Source organism: Coregonus lavaretus (genome assembly GCF_964263955.1).
Source record: "Coregonus lavaretus genome assembly, chromosome: 6".
Classification (NCBI taxonomy): domain Eukaryota; kingdom Metazoa; phylum Chordata; class Actinopteri; order Salmoniformes; family Salmonidae; genus Coregonus; species Coregonus lavaretus.
Window position 1 is genome coordinate 56106751 of NC_139993.1, and position 13242 is coordinate 56119992.

Sequence of the window (13242 nt, forward strand, 5' to 3'; positions counted from 1 at the left end):
ACATGGAGGTGTGATGTGTTTTATTGCTGTTACGTGATGACTTAGTGTGACGTTTTAATCCACTGTGGATTACTGCAACTCTTTGATATTTTTGACTCTTAATAATGCATTATTTCATTGCATACCCTGATAGTCATAAGACCATTTCCATCTTTAACTGACACTGCAAGTTGAGGCTATCAGCCACAGGACAAAAGACAGAGATGAACAATGCCACAGCACCTAAAGACAGAGATTACCAATGCCACAGCACCTAAAGACAGAGATGACCAATGTCACAGCACCTAAAGACAGAGATTAGCAATGCCACAGCACCTAAAGACAGAGATTAGCAATGCCACAGCACCTAAAGACAGAGATTAGCAATGCCACAGCACCTAAAGACAGAGATTAGCAATGCCACAGCACCTAAAGACAGAGATTAGCAATGCCACAGCACCTAAAGACAGAGATTAGCAATGCCACAGCACCTAAAGACAGAGATGACCAATGCCACAGCACCTAAAGACAGAGATGACCAATGCCACAGCACCTAAAGACAGAGATGACCAATGCCACAGCACCTAAAGACAGAGATGACCAATGCCACAGCATCTAAAGACAGAGATTACCAATGCCACAGCACCTAAAGACAGAGATTACCAATGCCACAGCACCTAAAGACAGAGATTACCAATGCCACAGCACCTAAAGACAGAGATGACCAATGCCACAGCACCTAAAGACAGAGATGACCAATGCCACAGCACCTAAAGACAGAGATGACCAATGCCACAGCACCTAAAGACAGAGATGACCAATGCCACAGCATCTAAAGACAGAGATTACCAATGCCACAGCACCTAAAGACAGAGATTACCAATGCCACAGCACCTAAAGACAGAGATTACCAATGCCACAGCACCTAAAGACAGAGATGACCAATGCCACAGCACCTAAAGACAGAGATGACCAATGCCACAGCACCTAAAGACAGAGATGACCAATGCCACAGCACCTAAAGACAGAGATGACCAATGCCACAGCACCTAAAGACAGAGATGACCAATGCCACAGCACCTAAAGACAGAGATGACCAATGCCACAGCATCTAAAGACAGATATTAGCAATGCCACAGCACCTAAAGGCAGAGATGACCAATGCCACAGCACCTAAAGACAGAGATTACCAATGAATCCAAACAAAACAATAGTGTGTGCAAATCCAAAAAAAGACTACAAAGAGAGCAGGTAAAATGTTGTGCTGTAGGCTGTAGCTCTGTCATCTTCTATCCGTACAGCACAGTCATCCACTCAGAATACAAAACAAAGTAGACAGTGAATTTCCCACTCAGATGATTGGCAGGTCTTACCTGGAGTACTGTGTGTTGCCAAGGTGTTACCTAATTTTTCATCCTCTGGGAGAAGAAGATCTGAATGCTTGGCTAAAAAAGTAAATACAGTGGTGGAAAAAAGTATTTAGTCTGCCACCAATTGTGCAAGTTCTCCCACTTAAAAAGATGAGAGAGGCCTGTAATTTTCATCATAGGTACACGTCAACTATGACAGACAAAATGAGAAAAAAAATCCAGAAAATCACATTGTAGGATTTGTAATGAATTTATTTGCAAATTATGGTGGAAAATAAGTATTTGGTCAATAACAAAAGTTTCTCAATACTTTGTTATATACCCTTTGTTGGCAATGACACAGGTCAAATGTTTTCTGTAAGTCTTCACAAGGTTTTCACACACTGTTGCTGGTATTTTGGCCCATTCCTCCATGCAGATCTCCTCTAGAGCAGTGATGTTTTGGGGCTGTCGCTGGGCAACACGGACTTACAACTCCCTCCAAAGATTTTCTATGGGGTTGAGATCTGGAGACTGGCTAGGCCACTCCAGGATCTTGAAATGCTTCTTACGAAGCCACTCCTTCGTTGCCCGGGCGGTGTGTTTGGGATCAGTGTCATGCTGAAAGACCCAGCCACGTTTCATCTTCAATGCCCTTGCTGATGGAAGGAGGTTTTCACTCAAAATCTCACGATACATGGCCCCATTCATTCTTTCCTTTACACGGATCAGTCGTCCTGGTCCCTTTGCAGAAAAACAGCCCCAAAGCATGATGTTTCCACCCCATGCTTCACAGTATATATGGTGTTCTTTGGATGCAACTCAGCATTCTTTGTCCTCAAAACACGACGAGTTGAGTTTTTACCAAAAAGTTCTATTTTGGTTTCATCTGACCATATGACATTCTCCCAATCCTCTTCTGGATCATCCAAATGCACTCTAGCAAACTTCAGACGGGCCTGGACATGTACTGGCTTAAGCAGGGGGACACGTCTGGCACTGCAGGATTTGAGTCCCTGGCGGCGTAGTGTGTTACTGATGGTAGGCTTTGTTACTTTGGTCCCAGCTCTCTGCAGGTCATTCACTAGTTCCCCCCGTGTGATTCTGGGATTTTTGCTCACCGTTCTTGTGATCATTTTGACCCCACGGGGTGAGATCTTGCGTGGAGCCCCAGATCGAGGGAGATTATCAGTGGTCTTGTATGTCTTCCATTTCCTAATAATTGCTCCCACAGTTGATTTCTTCAAACCAAGCTGCTTACCTATTGCAGATGCAGTCTTCCCAGCTCTTTGGTCTTGGCCATAGTGGAGTTTGGAGTGTGACTGTTTGAGGTTGTGGACAGGTGTCTTTTATACTGATAACAAGTTCAAACAGGTGCCATTAATACAGGTAACGAGTGGAGGACAGAGGAGCCTCTTAAAGAAGAAGTTACAGGTCTGTGAGAGCCAGAAATCTTGCTTGTTTGTAGGTGACCAAATACTTATTTTCCACCATAATTTGCAAATAAATTCTTAAAAAATCCTACAATGTGATTTTCTGGATTTTTTTCCCTCAATTTCTCTGTCATAGTTGACGTGTACCTATGATGAAAATTACAGGCCTCTCTCATCTTTTTAAGTGGGAGAACTTGCACAATTGGTGGCTGACTAAATACTTTTTCCCCCCACTGTATATGTAAAGTGAGGGCTGGTGTGATACTAGTGCAGAATAGGAAATGTAGACTTCTAATCCTTCCTAGACAAGCCACGACCATTAAGGTTATTTATTTCTACCAGCATGTTAAATGTGCAACCAGAGGGAAAAAAACTCTAGACCACCTTTACTCCACACACAGAGACGCATACAAAGCTCTCCCTCGCCCTCCATTTGGCAAATCTGACCATAACTTATAAGCAAAATCTAAAGCAGGAAGCACCAGTGACTCGGTTAATAAAAAAGTGGTCAGATGACGCAGATGCTAAGCTACAGGACTGTTTTGCTAGCCCAGACTGGAACATGTTCTGGGATTCTTCAGATAGCATTGAGGAGTACACCACATCAGTCACTGGCTTCATCAATAAGTGCATTGATGACGTCGTCCCCACAGTGACCGTACGTACATACCCCAACCAGAAGCCATGGATTACAGGCAACATCCGCACTGAGCTAAAGGGTAGAGCTGTCACTTTCAAGGAGCAGGACTCTAACCTGGACGCTTATAAGAAATCCCGCTACGCTCTCCGACGAACCATCAAACAGGCAAAGAGTCAGTACAGGACTAAGATTGAATCGTACTACACCGGCTCTGACGCTCGTCGGATGTGGCAGGGCTTGAAAACTATTACAGACTACAAAGGGAAGCACAGCCGCGAGCTGCCCAGTGACACAAGCCTATCAGACGAGCTAAACCACTTCTATGCTCGCTTTGAGGCAAGCAACACTGAAGCATGCATGAGAGTACCAGCTGTTCCGGATGACTATGTGATCACGCTCTCCGTAGCCGATGTGAGTAAGACATTTAAGCAGGTCAACATTCACAAGGCCGCAGGGCCAGACGGATTACCAGGACATGTACTCCGAGCATGTACTCCCTGTTCACCCATGACTGCATGGCCAGGCACGACTCCAACACCATCATTAAGTTTGCCAACGACACAACAGGGGTAGGCCTGATCATCGACAACGATGAGACAGCCTATAGGGAGGAGGTCAGAGACCTGGCCGTGTGGTGCCAGGATAACAACCTCTCCCTCAACATGACCAAGACAAAGGAGATGATTGTGGACTACAGGAAAAAAAAGAGGACTGAGCACGCCCCCATTCTCATCGACGGGGCTGTAGTGGAATAGGTTGAGAGCTTCAAGTTCCTTGGTGTCCACATCACCAACGAACTATCATGGTCCAAACACACCAAGACAGTCGTGAAGAGGGCACGACAAAGCCTATTCCCCCTCAGGAGACTGAAAAGATTTGGCATGGGTCCTCAGATCCTCAAAAAGTTATACAGCTGCACCATCGAGAGCATCCTGACTGGTTGCATCACCGCCTGTTATGGCAACTGCTCGGCCTCCGACCGCAAGGCACTACAGAGGGTAGTGCGTACGACCCAGTACATCACTGGGGCCAAGCTTCCTGCCATCCAGGACCTCTATACCAGGCGGTGTCAGAGGAAGGCCCTCAAAATTGTCAAAGACTCCAGCCACCCTAGTCATAGACTGTTCTCTCTGCTACCGCACGGCAAGCGGTACCAGAGCACCAAGTCTAGGTCCAAAAGGCTTCTCAACAGCTTCTACCCCCAAGCCATAAGACTCCTGAACAGCTAATCATGGCTACCCGGACTATTTGCACCCCCACCCCATCTTTTTACGCTGCTGCTACTCTGTTAATTATTTATGCATAGTCACAAACCTCAACTAGCCGGTGCCCACGCACATTGACTCTGCACCGGTACCCCCCTGTATATAGCCTCCCTACTGTTATTTTATTTTACTTCTGCTCTTTTTATCTCAACACTTTTTTGTTGATGTTGTTTTATTTAACTTTTTATTAAGAAATAAATGCATTGTTGGTTAAGGGCTGTAAGTAAGCATTTCACGGTAATGTCTACACCTGTTGTATTCGGCGCATGTGGCAAATAACATTTGATTTGATTTGATTTGCATTGGACTAAAATAATTCAATGCAAAACAACTGATCAAACATAATTGATACACCTCCTTTATTTCAGAGAAAACCCATAGTGGTTCATTCTGCATTCGTTTAGAACATTTCATTAGTACGGTACCTCACATTAAACAATTTCATATTGTCACGATCGCCAATGAAGTATGACCAAAGCGCAGCGTTGGGAGTGAACATGATGATTTTAATTTTGAAACACACGACAAAACAAAACACGATCCGTGACGTCCTCAGTTACACCGACTGAATAAAGAACAAAAACCCACCATTCCCACAGGAAAACATACAGAATAAATATGGCTCCCAATCAGAGATAACGAGCCGACAGCTGACACTCGTTACCTCCGATTGGGAGTCACTGACCAAACATAGAACGCGAACACCTAGACACTACCCACAGTACACAACACACGGAAATCTACACACCCTGACTAAACACAAAAAGTCCTAGAACCAGAGTGTGACACATATTCAGTATCCTGTGCATTGGATAACACAAATAGATTAAATAACAAATATATGGATATAAATATAAATGAAACAAACATAAATATGTACAGTACATATGGTACGTTGAATTAAAGGCTAATCATACTACAGTTGCATCTACCTCATAGCACACAATTATAAACAGCTTCTTAAATGGGTGTATTCCTAGTAAGGCTTTAAGACAATGTTGTTACAGCCAACCTTGATGTGTTGGGCTGCACATCAGAACACAAAATGGGTGGAGGAAATACAGAATAAACTGCATTCGAGCAAAATGCAAAATGTTTATTCTATTCTACTGAGCCATTTACTTTATGTTCGTATTCTTATATTTTATTATTTCTTATTGTTGCATTGTGGAGAAGGAACCTGCAAGTAAGCATTTCGTTGGATGGTGTCACGACTTCCTCCGAAGCTGCCTCCCCTCCTTGTTCGGGCAGGCGTCGGCGTTCATCGTCACCGGCCTACTAGCCACTGCCACTCCTCATCTCATCATTCCATTTGTCTTGTCTTGTCAATTACACACACCTGGTTCATATTCCCCTCATTAGTATGTGTTTAAGTGTTCCCTCTGCCCCCTTGTCCTTGTGGGTGATTGTTCATTGTGAGGATTAGTAGCTCGGTTGAGCTCAGTATTTTGTATTGCCGGGGTATTTTCCGCGTGTGCATGTTTGTCCTTCACGCAACTGGTGGACATGGCCATCCGTTTGGACAACCTGCTGGTGGCCAGAGGACGTCCTGGAGGGGGTCTGCCCGTTCCAACACTGGTTCTCACGGGGTGGTCGCGAGAGTGTCAGGGTAGGTGTCTCGGTGTTTCCGTTGGTGCAACCACGGTGGAAAGTCCAGACAGTACCTCCACTGTGTGCATTCCCCCCCGAATACCTCGATTTGGCACACGCGTTTTCCAAAACGCAGGCGACCAAGTTACCACCTCATCGGGCGGGGGATTGCGCGATAAACCTCCGGGTAGACGCTGTGCCTCCAAGGAGTCATGTGTATCCCCTGTCACAGGCTGAAACGGAGGCTATGGAAACATACGTCACCGAGTCCCTGCTCCAGGGGTTTATACGTCCCTCCACTTCACCCCTCTCCACAAGCTGCCCACGTCCACCTCCAACGCGCCGTGCGTCGTCAGAAAGCCAACGCTGACCGCCACCGCAGTGAGGCCCCGGTCTTCGTACCGAGTGATTGGGTCTGGCTCTCGACCTGGAATCTTTCCCTCCGCCTGCCCTGCTGGAAGCTGAGCCCGCGGTTTGTGGGGCCGTTCAAAGTCCTGAGGAGAATCAACGAGGTTACCTATAGGTTATTACTCCCCCATGATTACCGTATTAACCCCTCGTTTCATGTGTCTCTCCTCAGGCCGGTGGTAGCTGGTCCGCTCCAGGAGTCTGAGGTGCGGGAGGTCCCTCCGCCTCCTCTGGACATCGAGGGGGCCCCGGCATACTCCGTCCGTTCCATCCTGGATTCGAGGCGTCGGGTGGGGGGCATTCAGTACCTCGTGGAGTGGGAGTGGTACGGTCCGGAGGAACGGTGCTGGTTCCCGGTGAGGGATATCCTCGATCCTTCCCTGTTGCGGGATTTCTACCGTCGCCATCCGGCTCGCCCTGCTCCGTGTCCTCCTGCCCGTCCCCGAGGTCGGGGTCGGCACGCTGCTGGAGCTGCGCGTCAAGGGGGGGTACTGTCACGACCTCCTCCGAAGCTGCCTCCCCTCCTTGTTCGGGCAGGCTTCGGCGTTCGTCGTCACCGGCCTTCTAGCCACTGCCGCTCCATTTCTCATCATTCCATTTGTCTTGTCAATTACACACACCTGGTTCATATTCCCCTCATTAGTATGTATTTAAGTGTTCCCTCTGCCACTTGTCCTTGTGGGTGATTGTTCATTGTGAGGATTAGTAGCTCGGTTGAGCTCAGTATTTTGTATTGCCAGGGTATTTTCACCTGTGCATGTTTGTTCCAGTGCGCCTGTTTTGCGCACTGGACTGGTTACTCTGGATTACGGAATCAACTCTGTATACTGTGATATACCCTCCTGCGCCTGACTCCTTCAAATCACGTATCACAGATGGTGTATACCATGTGTATCCTGTACATACGACTAATAAACTTGAAACATGAAAAACACTTCTGCTGTGAGTTGAAAAAAAGAAAAGACTGTTCCAAACACGTGTCCAGTTCATAACTTTTATTGGTTTTGGAAAGAAGCAAACTAAGTTTCTCATCAGATCATCTTAACATTGTCTGTACAAACACAGCTTGCACATGTGGTTGAGAGAGAAACAGTATGGAACCCAAAGCAGTCGGGCTTAGCACGTCACACACAGACACACACCCTGCTCTGGTCTTCAGTTCTCACAGTTAACATGACAACAGGTCAACGAGTCTATTGGTTGGTGGACCACTTCACTTTAACACTGTACTGTAACTGTATGCAGACATAACATTATCCATGACATTATCCATAACATTATCCATAACATTATCCATAACATTATCCATGCCGTAACACTTAGCTTGTACCCTCCCTCCATCATAAGCACGACCAGAGATCATACATAGTTCATAAACAGTAAAAACATTACCAATGTAATTTCTGTTAACTATAGTTAGGAGTGTGAAATAAGGTTCAAGCAAAGTGTTACTCACTAAACTGCTATACAGAGAGCTACATGACACAATTCATTGATGCCTTACTTAGAAATGCCAACTTTATGGTCAGACAACATGAACATGTAATCACAGTCCAACACCCTCTAAGACACTTCTATGGCAGGCGTATAAATGGTGCTATGTAGCTTCATGAAGCACAGATATTATGCTGACATACTTATGATGCCCACACAAGGAGACCTTTTAAGTTAAATGTCATCACACACATTTTGTTCTATGTTGAATATCAGAGCATTCAGGAAGTTTATAACATTATCAGCAGTGTTCTTCACATGAAACAATATATATCACTTTTTTTGTCGGTTTAAAAAATATTCTGCTTATTTCTTTCTGTTTTAGAGGAGTGTCTGGAGTACACACATAAAATACAAAATGCGTTTTGCTCATCTAACCTCCCTCCAAAACCTTGTCACCATGTCATCTCACAGAGACCGTTACCATTATGCAAAATAAAGCCATGGAATCAAGCGCTGGTTGGTTTGATCTGAAGGGGAGTGTTCATGCTGTTTGATGCAGAATAATATGCCGTCAGGGGGTTTCAGCTAGATAGGGACACATTGAGGTGAATGGAAATAGGGTATAACATCGTTAAAACCTGACTGATTATCCTGACTGGTAATAACTATTAGTGTACCTCTAAATAACACTGCTTTCATACTGCCTGACGTACGCATCCAGATAGATATTCATCTTGTTTTTTATTTTATCCCCCCCCACGTGCATATATAGCTCAAATATTCTGTTGCACTTGAGTAAAAAAATTATATTTGAAATAAATTCAAAAATTATACCTTATTCATTATACTGTACACAGGTTACCCAACTACACAGATAACAAAAAAAGATACTTCTAATATTTATACCTTCAAGGATTCTAAATTGTGATACTATTCAAATTCATATACAGAATCACATATTTTTTACAACAAATCATTATCATCAATAAATAAAAATATAATGTTGTAATGTACTCTGAAGTAAGTCTACCACTACTGTGTCAGGAACAACAGAAAGGCTATTTGACAAGGAAAACACCAAACGCCCTTTCACATATATATTATTAATTTAAAATTAGAATTTGTACAGGTTTTTTTATTGAGGGAAACACTTTCTATTTTTTAAATATTGCAACCAATAATTTATTTATTGTTGCAGCTTCCTAACTACTCAGGACTTTTAGATATTTTCTGAGGAAAATGTTGAGAGTAAATGTTTGAACCGGGTGTTAAATGACTGCATTCAAAGAAGAGAGAGGAGTGTGATAATGGTCATCATCCAAATGAACAATGTCCTTTAACCCTGTTGTGCCAGTGTGAAACGCATAGTCCCGTGTAGCTCAGTTGGTAGAGCATGGCGTTTGCAACGCCAGGGTTGTGGGTTCGATTCCCACGGGGGGACAGTATGAAAATGTATGCACTCACTAACTGTAAGTCGCTCTGGATAAGAGCGTCTGCTAAATGACTAAAAATGTTTTTTTAAAAGCATAAAAACTCCAATACCCAGAATTCTATGGTAGCTCTAACAGTGTCCAATGAGAGGCAGCATGAGGAAGAATTAGCCCCTCCCTTAAACTGAATGGGGCGTCAATTCATTTTAGTTCACTCAATGACACAACACAATGGTATTTTCATGCAACCTCTCCTAATACCACATCTTTGTTGATGAGTCTAAAATAAATACAGTGAATTATGTGTTAGGTTCACGGTTGAGTCTAGGCAGCTAGGCAGCTGTAGCAGTGTTTAAGTTTGAACACCACACATTAGAGAGGGGGGTAGAGAGACAGAAGCATGTACCTTTAGAGAGGGAAACCCGGGTGGGTGTCTATAACTGCAGCAATACAGATGTTCTGAAACGAATACATTTTACAAATACAATAATGACACCCTAAAACGGTCCACGAGGCTATATGCAAGTTATACAATACTGCTGGGTCCAGTAGGCTGTGTGGCCTGGGCCTGTCTGTCTCGCGGGTTTAGAAAGGAGTGTCTGTCTGTCTGTCTGTCTGTAGGGAGGTGGTGGTCCTCTGTAGTAAAGGTTTTCATTGAGATTATGATCTTCAGTGTATTTGTTCAGTAGTAATAGAGATCCTATTATCAGTTGTCTGCCAAGTATTTTCCTGAAAATGACAAACATGCTTTGGGTTACATTTGAATACTTATGTGTGAAAATAAATCATTCATGCAACTATGTACCCATAGCAATTCCAAAACATATTTGATGATAATACTGTATCATAACAGTGTAATAACACCAATTAATATCACAGTGATACACTATTAGTTTATAATCACCATGTTATTATTACACTACGAGCGTCACACTAATTTGAGTCAATCTTTCCCTTATTCTGATACTTTGTGGATGGGATGCACTCCATAATAACTTAGGTGACATTATTTCTGTTTAATGGAGTAAGTGAAGAAAGGCAGTGTCTCACCTGCAGCGAACCTCTTCTTGATGAGTGAGAAGCGGTACCCAGGGCCAGCCAGCTCTATATCACAACCTGACAGAGTGCTGCCTTCGCTGGTGAACTGGACCGCCAGGGGAGAGGGCTTACTGGGACCCTCCGAGAGCTGGAACCGGGCCAACAATGAGCCAATGCCTGGGTACATCACAGAGCGGGACAGAGGCTCAATATACTGCACAAACATACACATGTGCATATACAGTTGAAGTCGGAAGTTTACATACACCTTAACCAAATACATTTAAACTCAGTTTTTCACAATTCCTGACATTTAATCCTAGTAAAAATTCCCTGTCTTAGGTCAGTTAGGATCACCACTTTATTTTAAGAATGTGAAATGTCAGAATAATAGTAGAGAGAATGATTTATTTTAGCTTTTATTTATTTAATCACATTCCCAGTGGGTCAGAAGTTTACATACACTCAATTAGTATTTGGTAGCATTGCCTTTAAATTGTTTAACTTGGGTCAAATGTTTCGGGAAGCCTTCCACAAGATTCCCACAATAAGTTGGGGGAATTTTGGCCCATTCCTCCTTACAGAGCTGGTGTAACTGAGTCAGGTTTGTAGGCCTCCTTGCTCGCACACGCTTTTTCAGTTCTGCCCACACATTTTCTATAGGATTGAGGTCAGGGCTTTGTGATGGCCACTCCAATACCTTGACTTTGTTGTCCTTAAGCCATTTTGCCACAACTTTGGAAGTATGCTTGGGGTCATTGTCCATTTGGAAGACCCATTTGCGACCAAGCTTTAACTTCCTGACTGATGTCTTGAAATGTTGCTTCAATATATCCACATAATTTTCCTTCCTCATGATGCCATCTATTTTGTGAAGTGCACCAGTCCCTCCTGCAGCAAAGCACCCCCACAGCATGATGCTGCCACCCCCGTGCTTCACGGTTGGGATGGTGTTCTTCGGCTTGCAAAGGCCCCCTTTTTCCTCCAAACATAACGATGGTCATTATGGCCAAACAGTTCTATTTTTTGTTTCATTAGACCAGAGGACATTTCTCCAAAATGTCCCCATGTGCAGTTGCAAACCGTAGTCTGGCTTTTTTATGGCGGTTTTGGAGCAGTGGCTTCTTCCTTGCTGAGCGGCCTTTCAGGTTATGTCGATATAGGACTTGTTTTACTGTGGATATAGATACTTTTGTACCTGTTTCCTCCAGCATCTTCACAAGGTCCTTTGCTGTTGTTCTGGGATTGATTTGCACTTTTCGCACCAAAGTAAGTTCATCTCTAGGAGACAGAACGCGTCTCCTTCCTGAGCGGTATGACGGCTGCGTGGTCCCATGGTGTTTATACTTGCGTACTATTGTTTGTACAGATGAACGTGGTACCTTCAGGCGTTTGTAAATTGCTCCCAAGGATGAACCAGTCTTGTGGAGGTCTACAATTGTTTTTCTGAGGTCTTGGCTCATTTCTTTAGATTTTCCCATGATGTCAAGCAAAGAGGCACTGAGTTTGAAGGTAGGCCTTGAAATACATCCCCATGTACACCTCCAATTGACTCAAATGATGTCAATTAGCCTATCAGAAGCTTCTAAAGCCATGACATCATTTTCTGGAATTTTACAAGCTGTTTAAAGGAAAAGTCAACTTAGTGTATGTAAACTTCTGACCCACTGGAATTGTGATACAGTGAATTATAAGTGAAATAATCTGTCTGTAAACAATTGTTGGAAAAATTACTTGTGTCATGCACAAAGTAGATGTCCTAACTGACTTGCCAAAACTATAGTTTGTTAACAAGAAATTTGTGGAGTGGTTAAAAAACTACTTTTAATGACTCCAACCTAAGTAAGTGTATGTAAACTTCCGACTTCAACTGTATATGTAAACAGACCATAAATGTCTACTATATGAGACAATATCAGTACCTGTTGCATTTACAACTTGTCTAAGTCCTATCATCAACTGATTTCAGCCAGTGTATGGCTGTGGATTGACTACATTGTTTTAATGGAATGTTGGCATATTGGCAGTTAATTTGACAAATTAATGGAATCATTCCTTTAAAACTGTCTGGGTAGCTAGCTAATAAATTCTTCAAATTCATTATTTTACACAATTTCTTATCACAGCACTGGCAAACCATGGTTGACCAACTCCCTGACCAAAATGGCTGACCTTTATCCCATTATAAGAAGGTTAATGTCCATTCTAGTATTCTAATCCTAATTCTATGGTTTTTTAACTCTTCTCTGATCATTATGACTGTTGGAACCATCTCCAGACAGAAGGGGGCATCAGTGAGTTAAATGGGGGAAAAGGCCAAACGTCATGTACAGTAAGTCAAAGGTAATGTCATTATTAAAAGGGTCTGTTCATCTGGACTGAAAAACACTAATGTATCCATCCATAGCTAATCAGTCCTATAAGGCAAACATACAGGTTACTGCCAAAATAAAGGAAACACCAACATAAAGTGTCTTAATAGGGCATTGGGCCTCCACAAGCCAGAACACGTTTAATGCACCTTGGCATAGATTCTATAAGTGTCTGTAACTCTATTGGATGCAACACCATTCTTCTACAAGAAATTCCATAATTTGGTGTTTTAATTATGGTGGTGGAAAACGCTGTCTCAGGTGCCGCTCCAGAATCTCCCATAAGGGTCAACTGGGATGA

At 43.4% G+C, this 13242-nt stretch overlaps 1 protein-coding gene across 1 annotated transcript in view; it reads right to left on the bottom strand.

The window, feature by feature from the left end:
• Positions 1-10237: 10237 nt before the first annotated feature.
• The window catches only part of sgip1a (SH3GL interacting endocytic adaptor 1a), a gene marked incomplete at both ends in the record, with an annotated part of 74899 nt that continues 71894 nt past the window's right edge, over positions 10238-13242 (bottom strand). Inside the window, 2 exons of the mRNA XM_084164118.1 lie at positions 10238-10260; positions 10582-10746. Of these exons, the coding sequence (XP_084020244.1) occupies positions 10238-10260; positions 10582-10746 (188 nt within the window). The remainder of the gene's footprint in view (positions 10261-10581; positions 10747-13242) is intronic.